The following is a 27,500-nucleotide window of genomic DNA, read 5'->3' on the forward strand; positions in this document are numbered from 1 at the left end:
CGCGACACACAAACTTCCGCAGGGGCAGCCCCCACCCGAGAGCACACACAGATAGCCCACTCACCTGTGTGCCGCGGTCTTGGGTTGATGTGTGTCCATGGACGAAAAACGAAATCACTTACGGTTTTTTTTGTATAAATAAAAGCGCTTTGTGGCGCGCTTCTGGAGGTCATATGGACTTAATAATACCAGTAGTTTTGAATTGTGGACAAACTCTTTGCAGCAGGTAGCGGGGAATATTGTTCCTCAGATAAGTCCGGAGATACGAAGTATATTTCATCTCACACCGTCACAGTCCTCATGCCGATTTTGCATAAAGGCCTCATCGACATTTGCTGCCAAATTGTAGCAGTTGCATTTTTTCTTTTCTTTTTAGGGGACCGTCATTTTTTTCTAGCTCCTTCTGAGCGGTCATGTGACTGTCACATGACTAACAGCTTACTATTCATTTTAAACAGTCATAGTAATGCTAGTTGCTCATTTGAAAACACAACTACAAATGTTGTGTTATGTTTAATATCATAATAGGTCATTATACGCTGCAGTTTTTTTTTTAAATGACTACTAAAAGTAACATCGTTGCCGTTTTTGGACACCCCGGGAAATCGTATTATCGTTATACCGCCCGACCCTATTTATTATAAATTAAGTGTAGAATCTCAATATATGAATATCCCAATTTTGTTTTAGTTTTTTGTTTTTTGACACGACGACCCTTTTACCGGTCATAGTGATATTTTCACAAAATTGGACGTATGTCGCGGAGATTAGTGTTGAGTAAATAGCAAAAATAATTTTTGGGACAAAAATTTCAATGATGTGATTTTTCTCCAAAAAAGAAGGTCTCTATTTTCATTTCCCAGCAGTACAAAAGTTAAAATTTTGGTCAAAGTTTATAAAAAATAAGTGATTTTGTAGACGTCGTAACTAGGGTGTGTTTTTAGCTGCAAGCTGCAAGCTAGCTTTATTCTACTGATAATATAAATGTGGTATTGAAAGTTTTCTGCATGATCAAGGCTGTTTTTATTTCTCATTTTTCTTTTATTTGACATTTACTGTCCCCAGGGAGCACTTGGAGAATTTCCAGAAAAGGAGATCCAGCTGCAACAGATGGAGATACAGGGTCAGAGTGTTTTAAAAAGGACTTCAGAGGACGGAAGAGTCCACATTGTTGGCCATATAAAGCGTCTTCAAGGTTCATGGTTGGCGTTGTATACTATGAGTCTCAACATTCACAGGTAAAACAAGACGAACATACCAGAAAACAAATGTACCATATTCAGCAATGCACATCACAGTTTTGGTCTGGTTCTCCCAAAGAGCACCAGAGGTTGTTGCTCAGTGCTCATTTTGTTTCTGACCCACAAGCGGTTCGGAAATCGCAGCCAATTACATGATGTTTCAATTAGTATGTGGTGAAAAATATTGGTTTTATTCCATTTCTAAACATTTAAAGGTCACAAAGTGAAAAAATTATCCGAAAGAAGTTAAAAGTCAGTGTTCCATAATATTCGCATTGAACTCATTTACTCCCAGCCATTTTCACTGAAGCAACCCCCTTTTACTGGATTTTGACTGATTTTGCAAGGTCCACAGAATATTCAGTTATATTGCTATAAAAACATGGCTCTATAACACTGCTTTTCAGACAGAATCTTTAGGGCTGGGTGATATATCAATATAAAAATTATATCAATATATTTATAACGGGATATGGAATTAGACTATTTCGTCAATATCGATATATAGTTCATACTTGCGCTCTGATCGTTGCTCTACTGCGCTTTTGCTGTGCTCCGTCAGTCTCATTGCCCCGTGCGGCCCCCGCCCATCCTTTTTCGTGCACGGGAGGGGGGACACTTGTTACTTGTGAAGCACTTTTCTCTTCTCTCCTCCAACACGCAAAGCGTGGCGGAAGAGTTGATCTGTTAAAAAAAAGAAGAAATCACAATATGTATGTAGGGAGCGAGCAGGCCCAGCGAGCAACAACAGCGAGTGAGCCAGCGAGCAGCCTGACAACAAGGAGTAGGTGAGCATGAATGTGGCTAGCGACCAGCTAGCAAGAACTCACTACACTCACTACACTGAGAGGAGTGCGATACACAAGTTCTAGCGAGGGGTGGAAGCAATGCAAATACTTTTCACCGTCTAAACAGTGCCACAAACATAAGTATTAAGTGTGTGAAACTGCTCGCTACAGGAACCCGTCGTAAAGTTTGTCAGAAAGGGGAAGAAATTCTGTTTTATTTCAGTAAACCATTTATATTGTACTTTTCTCGTGAATAGATCTCAGAAAAAGATTGGCTGGTTATAGTTTATAGGCTATTTTTATTTAACTGTGCACCTTGCAGAGATTGTGTTTAAAAATGGTTATGCAGCATTTATATTTACATTTTATTATTTAAAGGACTGAGCATTTTCATGAACCAGGTGAAAAAAACCCATTTATTATTTATTCATTTGATTTAGCCACTATTCACTGAAATATCCGGTTTCAATAATAGAACTACTTGTGACATGTTATATTTGGCTTTGACTGAAAAATTTCTTGCGGGGAAAAAATATATACAAACCCAATTCCAAAAAAGTTGGGACACTATACAAATTGTCAATAAAAACTGAATGCAATTATGTGGAAGTGCCAAATTTTAATATTTTATTCCGAATAGAACATTGAGAACAGGTCAAAAGTTTAAACTGAGAAAATTTATAATTTTAAGGGAAAACTATGTTGATTTTAAATTCAACACATCTCCAAAAAGTTGAGACGAGGCCATTTTCACCACTATGAGGCATTCCCTCTTCTTCTTACAACAGTGCACATTTACATTTAAGTGCAATTGACTTTACCAGCCTCTTATTGCTACCTGTCCCAACTTTTTTGAGATTTGTTGGAACCATGAAATTTACAATCAACATATTTTTCCCTTAAAATGATAAATGTTCTCAGTTTAAACTTTTGACCTGTCAACTATGTTCTATTCTGAACAAAATATTAAAATTTGGCACTTCACATAATTGCATTCAGTTTTTATTCACAATTTATATCGTGTCCCAACTTTTTGGGAATTGGGTTTGTATATATCGTGATATATATCGTATATCGATATTAAGCCAAAATAAATCGGTATAGGAGTTTTGGTCCATATTGCCCAGCCCTAACACAGATACACAAAAACATTAACAAAGACAAAATCCGAGACAATATAAAAGTGTTTCTACTTTTGTTATCTCCGCTTTGCTAGCCATTTTCACTGAAGCAACACCCTTTGCTCCCAGCTATTTTACTGGATTTTGACGGGTATTGCAAGTCCCACAGAATATTGTGTTTTATTGCTACAAAAAAATGGAACCTACCAAAAGAAACATTAGAGTCTCTTCTTTCATCAGGAAAATAAGTATATTTGTATCTGTTTCCGTTTTGCAGCAATTAGCATTATATTATAACTAAGTTTCAGCATTTTTTACAAACCTGTTGAAATCACTGGGAAAAAGAGCTTGTTGCAACATGGCCCTAGTTGCTCTCTTATACTCTGCTGCCACCTGATGGCCGTTTTTTGTAATAACTACCATTGCTTTAAGCAACCTCTTAGTGTCAGAAAATGTATCAAAGTTTTCTGTATGCTGTAGCATAAAAAAAAAAACATAAAAAATGTATACTGTATTTTCACGACCATAAGGTGCACCGTATTATAAGGCGCAGTCACAGTTACGGGTGATATTTTTGTGTTTAACACACACAAAAGGTGCACCGCACTATTGGACGCAGGCACGGTTAAAGATACGCTAGTTCAAAACATGGTAGCATGCTATTATGCTAAAACATATGCTAGTGCTAGCGCATGTTTTTAAAAAGGCAGTGAGTGGAACAAAACTGAGTTTACAATGTAAACAGTAAGTTCAGTTGTACTTGAAGTATATAACAAAGTACTCGCATTGCTTTTGATCAATCCTAATCCACAAATCAGTCATAATCCTCATGATCTTCTGTATCAGAAACAAACAACTGGGCAAGTTCTCCATCAAACACGCCAGGCTCTGTCTCATTGTCAGAGTCAGTCTCGTTGTCGTGTCCTCGGAAATGATGCCGGCTTTTGCGTTCGCCCAAGCATTCACGATCCATTGACAAATCGTGGCATAACTCGCACAGTGCTGCCTCCCAGACTTGGTAAAGCTGTGTTCGCCAGCCTCCTGGAACGATAGCAAGCTCCGCGTTCATTTGCCGAACTTTATTTTTAACAGCGGCTGAAAGATGTGCACGCATTTGAGTCACAGAGATAAGGAAGGAAAGGTGATGCGTGGGAAAAAACAATCTGGTGTCTTTAGTATGTGGTGTGTTCTGTTTAGCTACACTCTGTAGACTTGCACTACTTCAAAGTGACTTTTGCAATGTCTGTTGCTGTAAGTGCACTTTGTTCAATAAATAATTTTTAAAAAGAAAAGAAAAAAAGGAAACCATACACTACTGTATGTAGTAGTTTAGCCGGACACCCCCTTTGCATTTGGTATGCTCCATCACTGCCTGCGAGAGCAGACCGTTCACTTTTGGAGGGAGCTGACAATCAAACAATTAACTTGTAAGTGTCTCGTTAAGCTCTGAAACAAGCTCACTGAACATGTATGCTTTGCCATGGCATAAGTTTGAACACAAGTCACGACAGGCAGAGTAAACAATCGTGCGGGAGGGAGGGCTTTGGGAGGCGGGGGAGAGGTGTAGGAGGAGTGGGAGAGGAGGGGCTAGAGAACTCGCCACCAAGTTGACTCTTCCGTGCTCTCATGTCTGTCCTCAGTCAGTTCCGCCTTTCTTGTATATAAGCAATGTGTCGCGTCCTCCCACACAGTCAGTCAGATTTTGGACCTTAGTACCTCACTATTAGGTGCATTGTCGATTTTTGAGAAATTTTAAGACTTTAAAGTGCGCCTTATAGTCGTGAAAATACGGTAAATACGTTTTGGGGAGTGCAGGACAAAGTATTAAAAACGCATTTATACGTTTTTGGGTTTGAATGAGTTAAGGACTAAACTTGTGAATATTGCAATTGTGAGTTAAGAATGTTGCCTTTTTTTTTCCTCCTAGGCTTTTAAACAGCTCCATAGACGAGACACAATCAACCTTGACAGAGATCAATGTCAAGGAGGCTGACAATGGATGCAGTGGTCCTACTGAATGTCAACTCATACTGCCTACTATACAAGATGAACAAAAACTATCAGGAAAGGACATGGGCGGCCAAAGCTCCCATGCTAGAGATGTAGATGATTTGTCTGCTAGGACTGTTCTCAGTCAAGCAGGTCAGCAGCCTCTTGCCAAAGACTTTCAAGGGGATACAAATCTTCTCACTCATGTGTCTGCCGTAGGTGACAGTCGTACCTTGAACACAGTTAGCAGAGGATCACATTTGGGTATCAGTGAAGAGGAGGGCTCAATTAACCAAGAAGAAGGATCTATGATGATGGAGAGCCTGAGGCAAGGAAGAGGAGCTTTCATGCTTTTCAGGCATGATCCAGTCGAGTGGCAAGCCAGCACATCAACTGAAGGCGCAATGGTATGTTATAAATATTGTCAATCAAACACTATATTTATTTAATATATTAACACTTGAAGTGCAACGATTATTCAACAACTAATTGTTTAAAGATCACTAAATGACCCCCCCCCCCACACACACACACACACACTCACACAATTTTATTGATATTTAACACAACAATGAACAGCCACAAACGGGCAAAAAATAGACAAGCAAAACAGACGCACACAACTTATTTCTGCATGTACCAAAAAGCGTTTTACATTGGTTGGTGCTTATTTTCAAACAAGTGTTTATTTGAGTACTGGTATTTAGAAATAAATAGAAATAAAATCCTAACTTACCCAACCGCACTAACTGAAAAATGTAACGCCGCAGATGCCATTGCATAGAGGTAGTTTACTGGATTGTGCAGTCAGTCAACTGTCCTCAGACAAAAATCCAAGTAATATCCACCAGAGCTGAAACAACGCAAACCAACATGCGCATTCTTCACTAATAATGACAGTTGTTTTTATTGTTGTCTTCCACGACATAAAGTTTTTTTGAGTTGATTTTGATATTTACAGATGGATACAGGTCAATATGAGTCCAAGAGGAGAGAGTTTGAGGCCTGGCTGTGCAGAGAGACTGAACTGCTTTCAGGGATCCTTAGCACCAGGAGAGCAACACTCAACGGCAAAGAACTCAAGATGCAACAGGACACACTAAGTGTGAGTTACCAGTAGTGTGGTCCAACGGATTGTCATTGATCTGTGATCCGTACAGCTCAGGCCCCCTGGTTTGGATCGCACACGATCCACGGATTGGTTGGTGAAAAAACAAACAAACTGCAATTTCACACGAAAGCAACATGATCAGTCCACATTCACTATAATAGCAGCAAAGGAAGTTGAAAACCCTTGTAGATCATGTCAAGTCGGATGCATGGGAGCATTTTGGCAACTAGGGGTGATATGAGTCCTCAAATTAATGATGCAGGATTTTTTTTTTCATTCAGACATGTCAAGGAAGCTGGAAACATACTCAACGTAACACGCCGCCTACGCTAAGGCTAACTTCAGAATAAGTTTACCAAATAATACATTACTTAGACATCTGTTGCTTGGCTTGCTTTATTTACTACTTATTCAATATTGTGGACCTAGGCTACTTTGTAATTCATGGAAGGAAGGGAATGTGCCTTAAATTGCACTTTGTCTTTTTCATTATTTAAAAAAAGAAAAAGATAACTAGAACTTTCTCTTCATTTATTTTCTAAAATTTGCCAATTAAAAAAACAAAAAAACATTCAACTCAAAATGTCAAATATAGCCCTTTAGACTTTAGGAATACAACTTTAAGCCATTGATTATGGAAGACCAAAAATGCCAAAATTAAAATAAATAAATCATTTATATCCGTTTTTATTTTCACTTGTATTTATTTATTATTTATTTAGGCATTTTTGGCCCTCCATAATTAATACCTTATTTTATACATGCACCGTGTATAGATTAAGAATGTATCTGCCTCATATTGCACTTAACATATAAAACACATATTGCACGTGTCCCTGAATTCTAAAAAGCCATATCTTATATCATATATTAAAATTTAGAGTAAAAGTGTTTTTCTAAATAAATGAAGACGTTCCACTGATCTTGTTTGTTTTGTTTTTGCTGATCCGAAAAACGATTCGATCCGTGACTCGAATCCGTGATCCGATCCGAACTGTGACTTTTGATCCGTTGTTGTCACCGTCATTACTTAACTCTCCTGTCCTGTTTGTGGGGGCGCTAATCCCCTAAATGGCGTTAGAGTAGCAAAGAACTGGTGTCTTGACATTATTTGCGAAGAACAGTCGGCAAGTTTCCACTGTCACTCACATACTGAATATCTTGATATAATGTTGATAACATTTCTGACAATATATCGAATATCGTAAAGATCGTGTATCGTGATATTATCGTTATTGTGGGCAACATATCACAGTATCAAATCGTGAGTTACCGGTATCGTCCCACACCTAGTGGAGACGTTGGTTGTCTTTACCATTGTCCTTAAATGACTACCTATGTCCCTACACTGTGCCAGTGTAGTCGCAAACCGGTGTCTGTACCAGATGTAATCGGGCTGCCAGATTGTATCGGGGTCGCCTACCGATGATGTTACGCTATAGGATTGGCTGGAAATTATCTGGTTGACATCAAAACAGTGGAAAGAAAATATTGAAAATGTCATTTAAATAACAAAATGTATGGACTGAAATTGTAAAAGCGTAAATAAAGCTAAGAATATGAAAGCAGGATACTTTAAAGGTCTCATAGTATGAAAATGCACTTTAGTGGAGTTTTCTGTCAATAATATACATCCCTGGCCTGTCTACAATCCAACCAGGTATGAAAAAAGTCAGTCTGTGACTTCTTTAGCTTTCTCCTCCTATCTAAAATTGTGTGCTTCAAACGGACAGATTCAACTTCCATGACTTGGTGATGTCAAAAAGACACGGAAATGCACTCAACCCCGCCCCCTAGGATTAGTGGTAAAGTTTTGTCACACACACAGAAATTCGAGAAGCTGGCTGCTCCTTTTTTTTTCCTGCTCGCGGCATATGGTCGGTCCGTGGAGAACAATGGGGAAACAGCCATCCATCCATTTTTATAACCACTAATTCCACACATGGGTCGCAGAGGGTGCTGGAGCCTATCCCAGCTGGCTTCAGGCAGTAGGTGGGGTACACCCTAAACCGTTGCTTCCTTTGTCCGAGTCTTTGAGAAGACAATGGATTAATTTCATTTTTGAAGGACATGTACCGACAGCATTTCTTGAAGGACTGTTTTGTTAGTGAAAGCCTGTTCAGAGCTAATTTGCAACTCATTTAAACATAATGGATTGGTCCCAACAGTGTGACACGACTGCAAAGGTGAAAGATGTAAGTTTAACATTTTATTTTGATTAAGTCTTCCTTCCTATCCTTTCAATTAGAGATGTGCCATATCACACCTTCTACCATATTACCGGCGTATTTTTAGTGACTAAAGTGTGACCTGCATTTGTCGTGTGGAGGTTGTTTGGTAAAAAAGAGGTCAGATGTGATAAAGCAGACGGTGGTTGGATAATACTGAGAAGGTTGTGTTGGAATGCACTCTTTGCCTTCCGCGTGTTCGTTTTCTTTTGGGTAGTGAGAATGTTGGTTATCCGAATGCAGACTGGAGATCGGTGAACAGGTCCTTCGAAGGATTTATTTTACAGAATATTCCGGACACTCATGAATGACAGACAAATGGCTGATTCTCATCACAATTGTGTTGATTGCTGACAATTGCAATATTCTTATACTAGCAAGAAGGGCGGTACCACCAAACCCCTCCCCTTTCTCCCCACCCCTGCCCCCAGCCAAGACAGACTTTTACAGCATTCAATACACATTGACAGATGGCCTTTTGATGTGGAAATATAGTAGGTCTCAGACCTGACGGCACCTAGCATAAGATAAGACTTACAAAGAAATAATTTTAACACATTTGCTTCACCCCAGACAAATAGCCCATTGTTGTGAAAATAGAGGAAGCCCTTCAGACATTCCGTCACCAGGAGACATTATTCAAACACTCACCAAGCGTTACTGAGGAAATTAAAACAGTTATGACTAAATCTAAACAGTTATAACTAAATCAAAACAGTTATAACTAAATCTGGGCAGAATACTCTCAACAGTTGCATATTGTTTTGCCAAGATATAATCCGCGGTGGTTATTTTGCCGTGACTGGCAACTCGCCACCTACTGTCCTGCTCACCAATATTGGCACGCATGAAGGTAAAGTACATAATGTGGAATATCTTCTGAAAAAATTAATCAAGTAAATCCTTTTATTTTTTTACATCGAACTTGTGTTTTATCCTAAAGACCAAATTATTAAAAAACAGTTTCAAACAATAAACAATGAGTGGAAAAATTAAAATCTTGAAATGTGCTCTGTCCTTTGGTAAATCACAAATGAGAATTCCCTGTTCTAAATTGTCTGTGCCCAATTGACATGAATGATGACTTTGATGTTTTTAAAAGCCACCTGTTATCCCCTTTTCTTTTGGTAAAATCATGAAAACTAAGGAGTTGTCTTAGGACAAGTGCAATTATTCACAAACACAAGACCTCCAAAGGGTGTAGAGCCATCTCCAAAGATTTTGGTAGCCCTGTTTCAGCAGTGTGTAATGTTATTAAGAAGTTTGACGAGCATGAAACTATCAAGAACCTCTATGGACGTGGGGTGAAGAGAGAAATTGATGACAGAAGTCTTCGACGGTTGGTGCGAATGGTGGAAAGAGAACCAGGTTAAACATCCAACTTGGAACAGTTTGGGATCATGGTTTCAAGAAGCACCATACACCACACACTGAACCAAAAACAGGGCTACACGGGCAAAGACCATTCCTGAAACAGACATAAAAAAGAATAGCTAACCTTTGCCAAGGAGTACACCTGGACAAACCACAATTCTTTTGGGAAACTGTTCTGTGGACAGATTAAACAAAAATAGAGCTTTTCCGCAATGCACGCCAACAGTTTGTTTACAGACAACGCAATGAAGCTTCCAAGGAAAAGAACACCCTCCCTACAGTTAAGCATGATGGATGATCCATAATTCTGTGGTGCTGCTTTGCTACATCTGGTACTGGAGGCCTTAATCATATCACAGGAATCATGAAATCAGAAAATTATCAAGACATTCTAGGGGGACATTTCCTACCAAGTGTTAAACAACTTGGTTTGAGTCAAAGGTCATGGGTCTGCCAGCAAAACAAAGACCCAAAGCACACATCCAAAAGCACAAAGCATTGGTTAAAAAGGGGAAAAAAATACTGTTTTAAAATGGCCAGCAATGACTCCTGATCTCAATCCGATTGAAAATCTTTGATATGAGCTGAAATGTGGCGTTTGGAAAAGAAACCTGCAAACATTCAAAAGCTTAAACAATTTGCAATGGAAGAGTGGGGGGAAATACCAGCAAAGAAGTGCAAGAAGCTTAGAGGTGGCTACAAGAAACGTTTGGAAGCTGTCATCACTGCCAAAGGGTGTGGAACCAGATATCAAAGAGGGGTGCTATTATCGCTGCACATGCTGTGTTTTCTATTTTTTCTTTTTGAATTACATTATGTAAGTTGAAAAACAATTTAATTTGTTGAATTACTTTGGACATCCAAATAAAAGGTTCAGATGATATAAAATTGGTACATTTCCATTGATTTCTGAAGATATTGTTGAGATCATGCAAAAAATGAAGGGGTGCCAATAACAGTGAGCAGGACTGTAGTTGACGTGACTTTGTGATGGTAACCGTCCACTAAGTGGTCTCAACGAGACCGCTTGCGTGTTACGACCGCTGAGTGGCCTAAATGTGCACATTTGTCTTATGTATAACCACTTGTAAATGTCTACAAGCATTCACGGCAAATCAGAGACATTCACGGCAAAATAACGCTCACAGGAGAGTTGCTAGTTCCGGCAAAATAACTACTGCCTAAACAATTGCAAACTAACGCTACAACATAGTCTCTTTAATAACGTGATGCTACTTTTTCTTACGGTAAAACGTTATGCCATTTTCCACATATTAAAATAGTTCTCAAATGTGTAAAAGACAAGTTGGTCTGGCTCAAATTGGTACGGCCATGGTAGAGTCGTTTACATTCACATTAGCACATGGCTCGCGGAGCTGAAATCACAGCCCCTTTGAGAGAGAAGGGTATGGCCTTGGTGTGGCCTGGTGCAGCTATTTACATAAAAGGGACACACTCCTAAAATAGGCTGTTTTGAACAGAGCATTTTTTGGCTAATTAAGGGACAGCAAAAATATTAGATCCAAAGTCAGTTTTGACGAATGAATGTCACAGACATGTCTTTCACACAGTTGAGAACTATTTTAATATGTTGAAAATATATATTCTTGTGGAATATATATATATATATATGAGATCTTTAAGGTTGAAGAAATAATAAAAATAGATTGATGACATCAGCTAATGAAATGTGTGAGTCAGATGTGTTCACTTTGTTTTTTTAGGGTAGTTTTCCAGCAAATTCGACATGTTGAATCGGCATCGGGGGCATTTGATTACTTTGATAGGCTGTTAGCTAGCGAATCAGCGCATGGATCAAGAAAAGCAAGTGACAACGCGGATAAACAGTACTCAACTCAACTTTATGGTTTTTCAGGACAGCACACGTGAATATTAAAGTCCTCCATAAAGATGACATGATCATATTTCAGAATGATTTCGGAAAGAAGATTTGCAAAGTCGTTTAGAAAGTCCTTATTGTATTTTGGAGGTCGGTAAATGACACAGCACAGCACAGCACAGTGACAGTTTGGCCGACTTCAAAGACCACCGGTGGCTTCAAAGCTGTGATCGATGTAGTAAATAGACATCGTTTACATTTAAATTATTTTTTTTGTTTTTTTCAATAGTCGCCGTTTCTCCACCTCGGCCCGACGTCCGTGGAGCGTCCAAGTAATCACGGCCAGGCGGTAGTAATTCAATCATAGTAGTGGACTCACCAGCGACAGTCCAGGTCTCCGTCAGGCAGAGGAAATCCAAGTTGTTGGAAAGGAAAAACTCCCTCAAAATAAGCGTTTTGTTTGTCAATGACCGTGCATTTAACAGCGTGATCCTTGTGGGAGCAGCAGGGGTGCATGGCCCTTCCGTCCGGCGGTCTCGAGGAAGCTCCTACAGAAGCTGGAGGTCGGCATCCAAAACGCGGAGGGCAGCACGGCCGAAGCTTTTCGGGTGAACCGACGATCGATAGCAGCCAGAAGTCAACAGGGTCCAGGATACACCACAACGGAGTACATCCATGCGTTAGGGAACGAGAAGGGGACAAAGCTTGTTCCAGCGCCCGTTTTCGCTTCACCAGCTGGCCGCCGCGTTTACCAGCACCACTGTCAACACCGGTATGAGTTGTTTATGTTTTTATATTCCGCCCCCGTAAAGAGGTTGCTGGTTGCCTCTAGGAAGAATAACTACCGCCGCCGATGGTACGGAGGGGAATTACTTCTTGCGCATGCGCTGAAGGTACGTAATAGTCTGTGTCGGTGCGGTGTGTATTTACGTAATTTTTCTACGCGACGTGCCGACGTCTGGGCCAAGGGGTAGGTGTCGGTCACATTTGGCCAACGTCGGATTGGTGTATCTCGGCCTTAAAGCTATGTTCACACTGCAGGTCTTAATGCTCAATTACACTTTTTGGGTGAAATCAGATTTTTGGGAGTAAGCGTTCATATTACCATATTTTCACGACTATAAGGCGCACTTTAAAGTCTTAAATTCCCTTTAATTGTTTTTGTGCCCGTTTCCAGACATTCAATGGATGTTTAACCCATAAGTTCTTAATTTTAATTTGTTTCTGGAACTGCAGACTGAGAAAGGGAACAGTCGAAAGGGAAATACCTGGTAATGAATGCTCCTCCAATGAAACCCAGTGCGATTCCGGATCCCGTATGATCCAGGCCGCCATTGCTTTTATTTGGGCAGCCCAATAATACAGTTTGATGTTAGGAAGTCCCAGCCGTGTTCTTTACCCAGCATCAAGATTTTAAGACTAATTCTTGGTCTTCTATTCTGCCAAATACATTTTTAAATTAATTTGTCTAGAGATCTAAATGCAGACTGGGGTATAAAAATGGGGAGGTTTCGAAACAAGAAGAGTTACCTTGGAAGAACATTCATTCTGATGCATTCAATCCTTCCCAAAAGAGACAGTGGAAGTATATCCCATTTACTCATACAGTCATTTATAATAACCTTCGACAGTTTGTCATAATTTGATGAAAACAACTGTGTTGTCTTAGGAGTAAGACAACACACAGATATTGAAATCCCTGTCTTAAGTGCCTAAAAGAAACAAGGCTGTCTAATTGTGGTGGCCAGTTCCCCACAAGCATTTAATGCTTCAGATTTATTTGTGTTAATTTTATAATCTGATACCATACTGTACTGATAAAGACTATTAAGCAAGGCTGGCACAGAAGTGATGGGATTCTCTAAAAATAACAAAATATCATCAACAAAAAGGTACAATTTATGACAGGCATCAGTTTCGTTTCTTATTCCCTGTATGAGTGGATTTGATCTAATTAATTCAGCAGGGCGCTCGATGCTAAAAGCAAATAATAAGGGCGAAAGTACTTCACCATGTCTGGTCTCACGTCCCAGTGGGAAAAAAATCAGAGCAGTGTCCGTTAACCCTCACCCGTGACCTGGGTTTTTTATAAAACATTTGGACCCATTTAATAAACATATTATTGAAACCCATATATTGTAGCGTCTGTTGCAGAAAGTCCCAATCAACCCGATCAAACGCTTTCTCAGCGTCCAGACTTAAAAACAATGATGGGATACACCTTTTCTGCGCTATTAATTGAAGATTTAGGGCCCTTCTAACATTATCCATTCCTTGTCTACGTGTTATGAAACCTGTTTGATCACCTTTCACCAGTTTCCGGATATGGCACTGAATTCTATCCGCAATGATGGTGGTAAGTATTTTCATATCAACACGTAAGAGACTGATAAGGCGATAAGATGTGCAAAGGGTTGGATCCTTATAAATAATCGCTTCAGACCATGATTGAGGAGCTTCACCTGTCGAAAATACATAATTATACAGCGGCGTCTATTACTTTTCAAAAGCTTTATAGATTTCTCCCGGAATGCCGTCAACGCCACGGGTTTTGTTACTTTTGAGTTTCAAAATACTTTTTTTTATCTAGTCTTGTGTAATCGGACATATTATCTGCTCCGCCTCCTCCTCAGTCAATTTATCAATATTAATTGAATTAAGGAAGTTCCTAGTTTTCTCCTTCTTATCTGGGTAGTTTTCTGCCCTATACAATTCCTGGTAATAAACGGCAAAGGCATTTGCAATATCCTTGGGCTGAAGCATCATATCTCCAGTATTTGGGCATCTGATCTTATGCACTATTCTACTCAATTGTGCTTTTCGCAACTGAAATGCCAAGAGCCAACGAGCCCTGTTACTGAATTCATAATGCTTTTGATTCAAAAATCAAAGCTGCCTTTTAGCTTTATGGGTTAATAGGTCATTTAATTTCTGTCTGTTCTCCTTTGACATGGTAAGTGTGTTATCTTTTTGCGTTGTCTGATAATCTCGCTCTAATTTACGGATTTCGTTTTCTAATGTGTTATTTCAGCAGGTCTCTCTTTCTTCAATCTAGAGCAGATTGCAATAATATTGCCGCTTAAAAAAACACTTGGCTGTCTCCCATAATATTGTTGGGGCCACCTCATCATTATTGTTGACTTGAATATACTTCATTAGGCATCTGCAATTCTTGTTTAATTTTGTTTTTATTTAGGATAGATACATTGGCTCGACAATATTTGACGTTTCTATTTGGGCTCAACTTTAGTTTCAGGCTCACTGGGGCGTGATCTGATATAGTAATTGCGTCAATATTACATTGAATATCTCTAAAGTCCACTGCAGACATCAAGAACATGTCAAACCGCGAATGGGAACAGTGTACATGTGAGAAAAAAGTAAAATCCTTATCCTTAGGATGTAAGCGGCGCCAAACATCTACCAAACCTAATTCCTCCATCATTGTTGTTAGGGCCTTCGATTTTTTGGGATTTTGAACCCAGGTTTTTAAAAAAACTGTAAAAGGGGAGAGAAGGGGGGGGGGGTTACTCCTTTGTATCCCGTGGTGCTCCAACCGTCCCAGGACAGATCAGTTTCCATCCGCTCCCTCTTATCCACTCACCCATCTCCTTAAGTGCCGTGCCGGGAGCGCATCCGATAACGTCGGGTAGGTTTTGTCACCATCATCAAGGAACATTTTCAACTGTGCAGGGAAAACACATTTCACCCTTACATTCTTGACTTTTAGTTGCTTTACGACATCCCGCGCAAGCATTCTCGTCTTCTGTGACTCGGGTGAAAAATCGTGGTCTCAGTATATCTGAATTCCATTGTACATTATTACTGTCCTTTGCTCTCATGCTTGTCGTAGTATGGTTTCCTTTCACAGAATAATCAAAAAATCTAACAATCAGAGAGCGGGGGGGGGCGGCTTTGGGATCATTGGGCTTGGCGGAGAGAACTCTGTGCCCTCTCAATGACTATGTCGAGCTCGGGGGGAAAGTTGAATAGCGGATTTAAGCAACTCCTGTACCAAGAGCTTAACATCTCTTCCCTCACTCCCTTCTGGCACGCTGTAAATTCTCATGTTGATTTGCCGTGGTCTATTCTGCATGTCCTCGCAGCGCGCCGTCAATTCAATCTCTCTGTATAGCAAATAGCGGAGGGCCTGCTCATGACGCTTAGCAATGTCCTCGTTAGCACGGATGCGGCCCTCCGCCTCCGCGACTCTGTTTTACAATTTTGTCACATCTTCTTTAAGCCCCTTAAAAGACGTTTCCAGCCTTTTAAGAGAGAGTTGAGTTGTTGGTTGTCTTTCCTCAATTTCTCAAGCACAGGCAGTATTTTAGACTCTGAGTTATGCACGCTATCTTCTGTAGCTGTAAGTCCAGCCGAAGCCTGTTTCAAAGTTAGTTGTCTCAAGTTGTCGACTTTATCTTTATTTTGATCCTGTTTTTGCGATCCTTTGCCTCTTAGGGATCTTGTAAAAAAAATGAAGAAATCATCGAGTATTATGGTTTTTGTTAGGAAATATAACAAGTACGGACAGAGCGCAGTCTTCAAGCAGCTGCTTGGAACATGGCGTCACTGGAAGTCATCATTGCATTTATTATAATTAATAAAAAAAATATTTAGGCCTATTTAGTAGGGGTGGGACAAAAAACCGATTCGACTGGATATCGTTCGTCAAGGAGAGTCTTAGGACCGTTTTGGTAGCAGACTCCTCAATCGATTAAAAATCCGCAGGGAATCCTTAGATACATTGCCTGTAAAGCTGTGGACCGGATATTGCGTGGCTATGAATCAGTTGTGTGTATGAGGCTTTATGGTTTTCATCTTTTATAACATGAGCAAGCGCTCTGTGCAGTGCTCTACTTGTTTTGTTTACATTTCAGTAGCGCCACTATTCAAGCTACTTGCTGTTTACTGAGAGCCAGCAAAGTAGCGCTCATAGACGCTTCATTCCCCGAATGTTGTAAACATAATGCAACGGCAAATTACGCACCTTTTTGGGGAGCCCACCGTCAACACTGGGCACCCACACAGTGTGCACGCGGCTGCGCGTCACAGCAAGTGACAACTTGTAACTGGAAACAACGACAGAAGTCCGTACATCTCGGCATTCCGGTGTTGGTACTGCGCACGACCCCAATTCCAACTCCCGTGACAATTGAATGCATGGCTTCAAACTTCACACAGGTATGTCCCAAAGCTAACACACCAGCTAAGCTAAGCTAAAAGCACGCCGCAAGCATCTCATTTCTCTGTTTGTGGCTCCCTGTCAATGTACACAACTAGCACGAAAAGAGAAGTAGGTAAGAGAATTGAGACCTGGCCGCAATTACGTCATCAAACTGAAATCTGTTGACGAACATGATTCCGTGGTCATTTTGTCTTAAATAAAATAATGTTGTACATTAAACAAAATAGAAAAATTAATGTGACGGCAAAAGAAAAACAAGAATTGTTGATAATAAGGGATGGTCACTTTTGGCAACAACTTTTGGATATATATTAAGTGGTAAAAATGTGTTTGATAGATAGATAGATAGATAGATAGATAGATAGTTTATTTCATGTCTCAAATGTATGTTCCTGAAATACTTTGCACTGTGCGCATATATTTTTTAATTGTGTTGGTGTCTTTTTAAAGGTTAAATATTTATATTTCAAATTCAATTATCACCCTTTTCTTCTCCTGATCCTTTTTTGAATAAAATAAATAAATAATTATAACTGTCAATAACGACTAATAAATACTTAAACTGTGATATATTTGTCAGTTATATCGCCCAGCCCTTCTTTGTAGTCTATTTAAATAATTGATTCAATATATGAAAATATAGAATACTTTTTTTTTTACATGTTTGAAGATACTGTAAGAATTTGTGGTGTTTTATGATGGTCTACAAGCAGCAAATGTCAATTATAATATTGTTTTGAATATTGAAATGAATCGTATGGAATTGAAAATTGTTTCGCTCCCAAACTTAATCAAACCACATCGAACCGTTCTGCTCTGAAATATATTGTTTTTCAATCCAATCGCAACCTGTGTATCGAGATACATATCAAATCTGACCCATGTCAGAGATTCCCACCCCTACTATTTAGCGCGGGTAATTTAACAAAGCACAATATAAATTGAAATGCGTCCACACCACAGACATCAGAGACATATTAGCGAATGGTACATTAAACACCAAACGCGGGGTGAGCAACTGAGCATTTTCTGGCGGTGCAATTGCACTTTATAGTCAATGTTCAGTACTTCGCACTGGCGGGCACGGATGCATGCGGTGCGGTGCGGTGCGGATGACGCATTTGTAGGCTATTTGGAGCGGGACACGTTGCGGCGCACTTAAAATCGGCACATTCACATACCAACGTTTACAAATAAATACATTTCTTCACACCAGCCAATCGGCTATGGGAACGGACTGCAAAGTCACACACCGCGTCCTGTACAGATCTGTAGTCAACTGGAGATAGTGGTAAGTGTTTACTTGTTTAAAACGGTTGATAGCAATAGCGCTAACATTAGCAAAAGTATTTAGCAAGGCCACCAGAATGCAAGTGAAAAAGTGGAAGCGCTCGGGGGCTCTTATCAAAGAAAAAACAGAAGGCGCTACAAGAGAAAGAGTGGCTCACCTGTAGTGCAGTACTCGGCAGCGCTCTCTTTTTTGACATAGTTTACCAAGCGACGCCCCTCTCCTTCTCCGGTGTGCACAATGAAGCTGCCGGTACTCACAAATGTAAGGCGGACACTCCCTCCCGTGTTTGGTGTTTAATTCAAAAAGGCACTTGCTTCCAGCGTTTTTTGTTTTTGTTTTTTTGCTTGCGCAACCACAACATCCTCTTTTGGCCATATTCTTTCGGCTTTAATTTCATTGTGTGCGTGCGTGCGTGTGTGTGTGTGGGGGTGGATGATCATGGGGATGTTGGGGGAGGGATGGGTTATCTTTTTATTGTACTATGGATGTTTTAATTGTTCAGCACCTTGAGTTGCATTTTAATGTATGAAAGGTGCTTTATAAATAAAGTTTGATTTGATTAACAGCACTGTTCTATTTTTAGCACCACAGCTCGGATGTTAACGAGGCAATTAAGCATGCGGCAACTCAACGAGGCAATTAAACACGGCGAAGTTACGTGAGCTCCAAACATATAACACACATTGAACCACAGATATAGGTGATATCACTCACAAGCGTACTTATTTATTCTCAGTAACGCACGCCGAAATGGCGCTGCCGGAAGTAATGAAATGAAGGAGTGCGCGGGCTGACACCAGTATCGATATCCATCGCGAGTACCGATACCATGAAATGTGCCTGGTATCAGCCCGAGACCTGGTATTGGTACTCACCCATCCCTAAGTTTTTACAATTTCAGTCCATACATTTTGTTATTTAAATGACGTCTTTGATCATTTCTTTCTAATGTTTGACGTCAACCAGATAATTTCCAGCCAATCGTGTAGGCGACCCCGATACGATCTGGCAGCCCGATCACATTGGGTACAGACACCAGCTGACATACCCAAAGTGTGATTAGCAGGAGTTAGGGGTGTAACAAGTTAGTGTTCAGGGATTTCAGTTACATTTGGCAGCTCTGCGTTTTCCCGAATAAATGCTTATTTGCAGTTTTTACATTTCAACGTGTTTGTTTGAATCGCAAAATGCTAATTTTGACCCTCTAACTACATTGCGTATGTATATATACTTATGTATATTCATTATATGAATGTGCTATGGCATTATCTAGTATTGAAACTTAGTATGGGCGAGTACTCAAATGTAAGTACTCACACTAAAACAAAAAAAGTGGTATTGGTTCAGCACTACTGACAACAAAGCAACAAAACAAAAAAAACAAGCGACAGCTCATAATAAAAAGTTGTTAGTTGAAGCGCTCGTAGTCTTGAGTTTAGAAACCCCCTTTCATATGGTGTAAAATGGAGATTAAATAAACTGGAACACTTGGGTTTAAACCCCTTTTTTTTTTCTTTTTTCTTTTTTTTTTTACATATTGCCTATTATTTTGAAAACAAGAAAGCAATGTGCCAGCTATAGTATTCCAGCACCCCTGAACTTCTTTGACTTTTTTTGATGCAGGCCCTGAGGTCAGGTCTAACATGGGGTCAGGAGCAGTTGCAGCTTTTGCTTCAGGGGAGTGGAGTTGGTAAGAGTGGATCAGATCCATTAGTGGACTCGAATCTAGAAGAACTTCGTTACCGCTGGATGCTGTACAAGTCCAAGCTAAAGGCTATAGGTGTTGTCAAGACCAGGCTCAGTTCTAAGGTGAGTTGACTACCGCTTCAGAGCTTTCCTTGTGTAATATTGCCTGCATTTAAATGTTTCTTTTTGGAGGGGGGGGGGGGTGATCAATCAAAATATGCGTCACAGCTGCCAGTCATGTGACAACTGGCGTAAATATTTACCGAGCTGAACTGAACAAACATCACTCAAATAGCCTCACAGATGACAGCTTGCATTTTTACCTCCCCCCGATAGTTTCCGTGAAGACAACTGTGTTTGTAAGCGCAGGCGGCGCAAATCCACTTCCCGTGCGGTAGACCACGTTTGTGTGTGATTGTGTGGATGTCTGTGTGAGACCAGGGGGGGGGGGGGGGGGACTGTTTGCTAAGCACGTGGTTATTGTGTTTTGGCGAGTTACTGCCGACAGTAACCGTTGCAAATTGGCATTAAATAATTGCCATGGTGATGAGCCAACTCTCCCCCCAGCTTTGTTCCTTTTTCCAGAAACGAGACTTTGGCCATAAAATGCAGAAGAATCTACATGTGGCGTCCTAGCCAATAACAGCCGTAGCAACACCCCAACTTTAAGTGAAACTGCAGCAAACAACCTGATGTGTATTGTAATGAGTATTGCGCACCAGAAGGCAAAAGCACGAGCAACACTGACGCAGAAGCATAACTAGGCCTTAAATACCTAAACATTCAGTGCCAAAGAAGTGTTTAAAAAATAATAATAATAATAACTTTTATAAAAATAATAAAATAAAGGCACAAAAAAGACGAAACAGAAGATTTTTTTTTTAAACCAAGTAATGTAACGTGTATTGCGCACCAGAAGGCAAACGCACGGCCAACACTGACGCAGAAGTATAACTAGGCCTTAACTCTTTGACTGCCATAAACGTTAAATAACGTTTAGTAAAAACCTACGGAGGGGCGCCAAAGACGTTAAAAGACGTTCACTATGTTTTTTTGTTTGTTTTTTTGAAACGGGTGGAGGAAAGCCTTGGGCAGCTGTGCTGAAAGTATCAAGCAGATCTAGTTAGTATAATGACTCGTTTTGGCCCCTAGATGGCAGCAATGACTCTCTTTGGACAAGATTGGGTGGGCGTCAGTAGAAGACGTGAGGCGGAGCTAGAGTGTTGAGGGGACAATGGCTGATGAAGCAACAATGGCGACCGGTTGCAAGCAGCTCACGCTTGAGCATTTTTTTCAAAGACAGAAAGCATCGATCAATACTAAAAAGCGCATTGATGTCGACGATGATGATGATGGTGACTCCGAGCTTGACGCCGAAGTTGGAAGCGTTGATGCGACCGTTATGATCACGTATTAATAAAGCCTCACCGGCTAGCGATGCTAACGCCGGAAAACGCGGAGCACAACCGACCGAGCACTTCTGCACAAGCGGACATTCGATCGGACAATGAAGAGTAGTCGAAAAGCATCGACCAGTGCACATTGATGATGATGATGATGGTGACTCCCGAGGTTGACGCCGAAGTTGGAAGCGTTGACGCGGCCGTTATTCTCACGTCAAAAAGCCTCACCGGCTAGCGATGCTAACGCCGGAAAACGCGGAGCACAACCGACCGAGCACTTATGCCCAAGCGGACATTCGATCGGACGATGGAGAGTACCCCGAGTCCAATGCATATTCATCGGAGGAGCGGGTACAGTCTGATCACGGAGAAGACACTGGTTCTGGACTACAATGCCACCATGAATGGAGTGGATAAGATGGATCAGAACATCTACCACCCGGTATAGGAACTGAAGGACATGAGGAAGCCAGACGTAACACCACCGTAACGTAACCGTAGCATGATCCTGATAGTAGACTTGATGGCAACACACACTGCAGTATATACTTGCTATTCCCCGGAAAAAACGGCTGGCAAGAAAGTGTAGCGTCTGCACGCGAAGAGGCAATCGCAGTGAAACTAATCTGTTGTGCAAATCCTGTTGCGTCTCCTTGCACGCAGGGGAGTGTTACACAAAAAGAAAAACTGTCGTTGAAACATCCACATAATTGTAAATAGTACCACAGTTGCACACATTTGTAAATAGTTTGCCAAATTGTTGTGTCAAATTGTTACACTGTTGAATGTAAATAAACGTATTTTGCTATCAAAAAACACTTTTTCATTCTTGGTGGTAGTGTTTTATAGAAGTAAAGCACTATTTAGGTGTTTGTGGCATCATTCATGGACACAAAGAAGTGTAAAATTCACTAGAGTGCATGAAATAATATCGTTTCACTAAAAGCTTGATTTCTCCGTATTTTGTTCCAAAACAAGCGCATTTGTGTGAAACTAACCATTTTCTATTGTTGATTACTGAAGTACGGAATAAGGTAGAAACTAACTTTTTTTTCTGATGAAAGATGAGAGTTCAATCTTTCATTTGGTAGTATGTGTGTTTCCATAGTCCAAACAGAACATTTTCTGTGGACCTTGAAAGATCAGTCAAAATGCTTAAATCAGCTGGCACTCACAGCATCCCTTTTCTGAAAACGTCTGGCAGTCAAAGAGTTAAGTACCTAAACATTCAGTGCCAAAGAAGTGTTTTTTAAAATATTTTTTCAATTAAAAAAATAAAATAAAGGCACAAACAAGAAGAAATGTTTTTGAAAACCAAGGCAACACAAGCTAGCAGAGAGAGAAGCAATCCTTAGCACGGCATTCATTGATGTCATGTACTGTAAACATATTGAGTGAGAAAGAAAGAGAACCAATAAAACTTTAATCGTAGCAAAGCAAGTCACATCAACGTAAGACAGTGAAAAAAAATACCAAATGTTCAATTTTAAACAAATATGTAATAAACAGAAGGTAAAATGATGGAGAAAATTATAAAATGTTGACACCCCCCAGACTAAAACCCTACCAGCCACTCCCCCCCCCCCCAACCCTAGATCAGTATATTAAATAAACGCAAAAAAGATCATGTTAATAGACTTAAAGGCACTGTTTTGACTATTTCTGTTTGTAATCAAACCGTTTCTGTTTGTAAACAAACAATTCAAAACGGACCACTCCCATGGTTCAACCCATACGACCCGTTCACGCCCACTGCCTCTGATCGCACTCAGCCAAGCAAGCTGCGAGAGTGAGTGACGAGGTATCTTGCAAATGGTCACATTACTGATCCGAGCGATCACCGTGCACCGGCAATCACCGACAGGGATAATCGTTCAAAACGACATTTGCCTTGTAACGATGGTTAAATAATCAGGACAAGTGTGGAGCTAACAAGAGTTTTCAAGAACAAAACAACAGGCTCAACTACAACACAACAGCCATTAGCGCGCGTAGCTTCCCCCAAAAAAACAGTATGTGATGCCTTCACGGCCCGTCCAGAGCGTCGGAAACTACCCAAACCACAACCCACCCCCAAAGGTTGCTACAGCCTTTTGGCTTAGCTTCACTTATTGCCAGGTGTTCGACTCTCGTTCTATATTGCCGAGTTAACCTTGTCAATGTGACTTAACCTAGCATGTCGCTAAATTAGCAAGCTAACATTTTCATTTCGGTTTGGCACTTACCTGTCGAATAGCAGGCCAACTCTGCGTCGCTCTTCAGTCCAAGCCGCTCCTTCAGAGCTCGGAAGCGGGTAAATGCCAAGCCAAGATTTACTCTCGTTTTCGACCTTGCATTATGCGATGCACGTTTTGTTGTGGTATACTTTATTTCTTTCACTCAAGTCACTCAACTCAACATCCCGTCTGCTTACAGTGACACGCCCCCCGCCACCCCCCGTCACACCCCACGCCGCGATTGGTTGGAGAGTAAACAACTGTCTGTACACGCTGAACGTCCAGCTGCAAACACAAAATTGAAACTGAAATATTTTTGGAATTAAAGAAGTGAATATTAATGCAATTTTTGATGGAAAACAGCAAAGAAACGCTACGGTTTATCAAGAATTACAAAAGCAAACTCATACGACGTCATTGCACGGCGCAGTTGCTTCCTGTTCTTCTTCTTTTAAATTATTGGTGGATCACATCTCTATGGTGTATAATACCACCACCTACAGCAGCGGAGTCCCCTCTTAATATTTGCAAAAGAAGAACAGATGGAAATGGGCATAAGTAGTCGCATGTCCGTTTTGCGCATTTTCAGTAAATTTACTTAAAAAATGTCAAAACGATTGGATGGAAGGCCCACTAATGAGCAGCAATCCACCAGTAAACGAAATAGAAGATGTACCCAGCGCGAGAGACGAACAGTAGTATGAGGGAAGTTGGAAAAAAACAGTGGGCATTTGGCTGGTTGGTGGTTGTTAATTGAGAGCGATAGTCAAGCCGAAAATTATTCATACCCCCAGCAAATTTGGATTTAAAGTTACTTGTATTCAACCAGCAATTTTTTCCTGAATTGGAAGTGACACAGGTGTCTCCCAGAAGATAATAGAATGCTGTACAAGAGGTGTCACTGTGGGAAAAAATATTTTTTAGCTTTTATATACATTTAAACAAAGAGTGGCATGTCCAAAATTATTCATACCCTTCTCAAAAATCAATAAAAAAGCTTTTTTTTGTGCTATTACAGCTGTCTGGGCCATTGCAAAACATGCATATTTTTGTCCACGACCCATTTCTTAACCACTTTGTCTGTGTGTTTTGAGATTTTGTCATGCTAAACTGTCCACTAGTGCACAACACCAAATCCCCATCTAAACATTATGTTGGCAATCAGTTGCTGTGAGGAGAGTGATATGGAGTGTTTGTCTTCATAAGTAGATTTTAGCTTTGGGAGGAAAGTCCATTACATAGTAAAAACGTAATATTCTTTTTCCTTTGCAGAAAGTCACTGTCAAACAGGGGAAACCTCCGACTGGAGCTACAGTGTCCAAGGTACCATAAAATTAACGTATATATTTCATGACAGAAAGTGAATTAAAGGCATGTTTTTACACATATGGTTGTTTAATTGTACACTCTAATTTGTCAATTTGCGTGTGCGTGTGTGTGTAGACAGTTGGGATAGGCTCCATTACGCTCGCGACCCTAGTGACGAGTAGTTTTGAAAATGGATGGATGGATGGATGTTTATTTTCACTGTGATCGGCAGTGGTGACTGGTCAATTGAGGGCGCTGGCGGGGTTAGGGGTGTTGTGTCGGACAGTAAATCGTCTACGGTAGAGAGGGGGTTGGGGGGGGTCGTTTTGTTTAGCGATTAGTATTAGCGAAGTGAAAATCATGTGGATCAAATTAAACTCTGGCTGAGATAACTGCTGAAGACTAGGGATACTGCCTTCAGGGCACACAAAGCATCAGCACTCAGGGCATCACAAACTCCATACAATACCAAACGCCGAACCAGTTCTTTGACCACTGAGGACCCCAACAACGCTTCCAACATAAGACGCATACCACCACCCGATGACACTCCTCAAATTATCCCCATCAGACGTTTATATTATTTATTTGGTTGTAACTAACATAACTAAGAGATTTATTTTTCAAAAATCAATTCCAGTTTAATACATTTTGTAGAAACTTTATGTGGACGTATGCCACCATTGTTTTTTACATCACAACGCATTGTGTGTAGAATGGCGGCTGGCTCTCTGCCGTGCCTAGCAATGTAAAACACGTATAAAGAAAGGTAAGTCTCCGTAGCGTTCCTAAAGAGACGATCAAAACTCTTGAATGTGTCTGGTGAATGACGAGGGCACGACGTGGGGGAGGGTTGGGGAGGGTGACTCTCCCGATCGCATATATTGTTTCTTTATAGGTGTTCCACATTGCTCGGCAGAGAGACCGCCGCCATTTTACGTCACTACGCACTAAATGTGTTGCGACGGGAATAACAATGGCGGCTTACGTCCAAATAAGGTTTCTACAAAATGTTTTTTTTTTTTTTATTGATCTCATAGTTATGTTAGTAACAACCAAATAAATAATACAGAGGAAATTTTTTTGTTACAGTCAGGGTTCCTTTTAAAATTATTACCTCCCACAAAATTGCAGGCCTTGAAAATATCCCAGGCTTATTCTAAGAGACTAAGCCCACCAGCTAACCGAGGTCCTAACAGACATTTTCAACACCTCACACTACCGTCCCAACTTGTGTCCCAACCTGCCTGAAGACTACCTCCTTCCCCATACCCAAGACCTCCACAGTGACAGGTCTGAATGACTCAGCCAGTAGTCTGCACTCCTATAGTTATGAAGTGCTTTAAGAAGCTGATCATGGCATGGATTAAAAACTCCAGCCACATCACTGTTGACCCTCACAGAAGAGCACTATATAAATATGTATCTACATGAACAATCGCTCCACTAATGATGCCATCCTAACAATGCTCCACGCCGCCCTTACCCACCTGCAAAGCAGGAACTCCTATGTTCGCCTGCTCTTCCAGGATTTCTCCTCCGCCTTCAACACCGTCTTCCCACAGAACCTGGTGCTGCTTGAGCTGAGTCCATCACTGGGGACCAACATACCATAGACCAGGGTTCACAATTCCGTTCCTTGAGGTCCGCAGTCCTGCAGATTTTAGATGTTTCTGCCTACTAGCTCACCTGATTCCTATAATCAGCTCATCAGCATGCCTGATAACGATCCTGATCTTTATTATCAAGTATGTTGTTAGGCGGAAACAGCTAAAACCTGCAAGACTGCGGACCCCTCTCATAGACTGTCAGGCTCCACTACACGTCTCCCTCTCTATATCCCTCAGCACTGGGTCCCCTGTGTGTTGAGCCCCCTACTGTTCACGCTACCGACCTATGACTGCTCTGCGAAACTCCTGAGCTGTCATATAGTGAAGTTTTCCACAAAACAATGTTAGTTGGATGCCTCAGGAACAATGATGGGTCAGAGTACAGAGAAGAGATAGAGCACCTGGTGGAGTGGTGCAAACATTAATGTGAAGACCAATGAGATGGTGGTGGCCTTCAGGAAGGACAGATGCCCCCTTGTCCACCTCTGCACACTGAGGGAGTAGCAGTGGAAACGGTCTCCAACTACAAGTACCTTGGAGTCCAAATTTCCGATGACTTCTGGGGGAAAGGACACTTACTGTCTGCTGAAGAAGGCACACCAAGATCTATACTTCCTCCAAAATATGCAATCTTCTGGGGATCTGTGTCTTGTAGAGCTTTTGCAGATGTGTGCTGAAAAACATCTTTAGTACCAGCCTCACGGTGTGGCACTGCAGCTGCTCAGCTGCAGAAAGGAAGGCTCATCTAAGGATGGTAAAGGCTGCTCGGAAAGAAAGATAACAGCCTTCCCACAATCACCGACATCTATCTTCACTAGCAGCAGAGATGGCAAATCCAGGTCCAGAAAGTAAAAACCCTGCCACAGTTTGACTTTAGCACCTTGTGCTAGCTAGCTAGCTAGCTCCCTAGCAGGTAAACAAGTGCCTGGGGAGCTAGTTAGCTAGTACATGGGGCTAAAGCCAAACTTTGGCAGGGTTTTTTACTTTCTGGACCTACATTTGCCATCTCTGACTAGCAGATTCAGAAGGAGGGCTCTCAACAGGGACCAAACCCGTTTCATATACACTCTCCTTCATCCTCTCCTGTCATGCTGGAGGCTACATCCACA

At 41.0% G+C, this 27,500-nt stretch overlaps 1 protein-coding gene and 1 long non-coding RNA gene across 2 annotated transcripts in view; one reads left to right on the plus strand and one right to left on the minus strand.

Annotated features, from left to right (window-relative positions):
* syne3 (spectrin repeat containing, nuclear envelope family member 3) overlaps window positions 1-27,500 on the plus strand; it is a 142,475-nt gene that overhangs the window by 113,226 nt on the left and 1,749 nt on the right. Inside the window, 6 exon segments of the mRNA XM_086095240.1 lie at window positions 1,066-1,238; window positions 5,078-5,292; window positions 5,359-5,546; window positions 6,101-6,244; window positions 19,792-19,977; window positions 24,746-24,796. Coding sequence (XP_085951366.1) covers window positions 1,066-1,238; window positions 5,078-5,292; window positions 5,359-5,546; window positions 6,101-6,244; window positions 19,792-19,977; window positions 24,746-24,796 — 957 coding nt within the window.
* LOC147163302 (uncharacterized) overlaps window positions 1,000-27,500 on the minus strand; it is a 34,246-nt gene continuing 7,745 nt past the window's right edge. Inside the window, exons 2-3 of the long non-coding RNA XR_015097123.1 lie at window positions 1,757-1,925; window positions 1,000-1,101 (exon numbers count right to left, since the gene is read on the minus strand). This is a non-coding gene — a long non-coding RNA (uncharacterized LOC147163302). The remainder of the gene's footprint in view (window positions 1,102-1,756; window positions 1,926-27,500) is intronic.

Source organism: Leptonotus elevatus, chromosome 14 (assembly GCF_054856555.1).
Source record: "Leptonotus elevatus isolate MCC_2025b chromosome 14, RoL_Lele_1.0, whole genome shotgun sequence".
Lineage (NCBI taxonomy): Eukaryota > Metazoa > Chordata > Actinopteri > Syngnathiformes > Syngnathidae > Leptonotus > Leptonotus elevatus.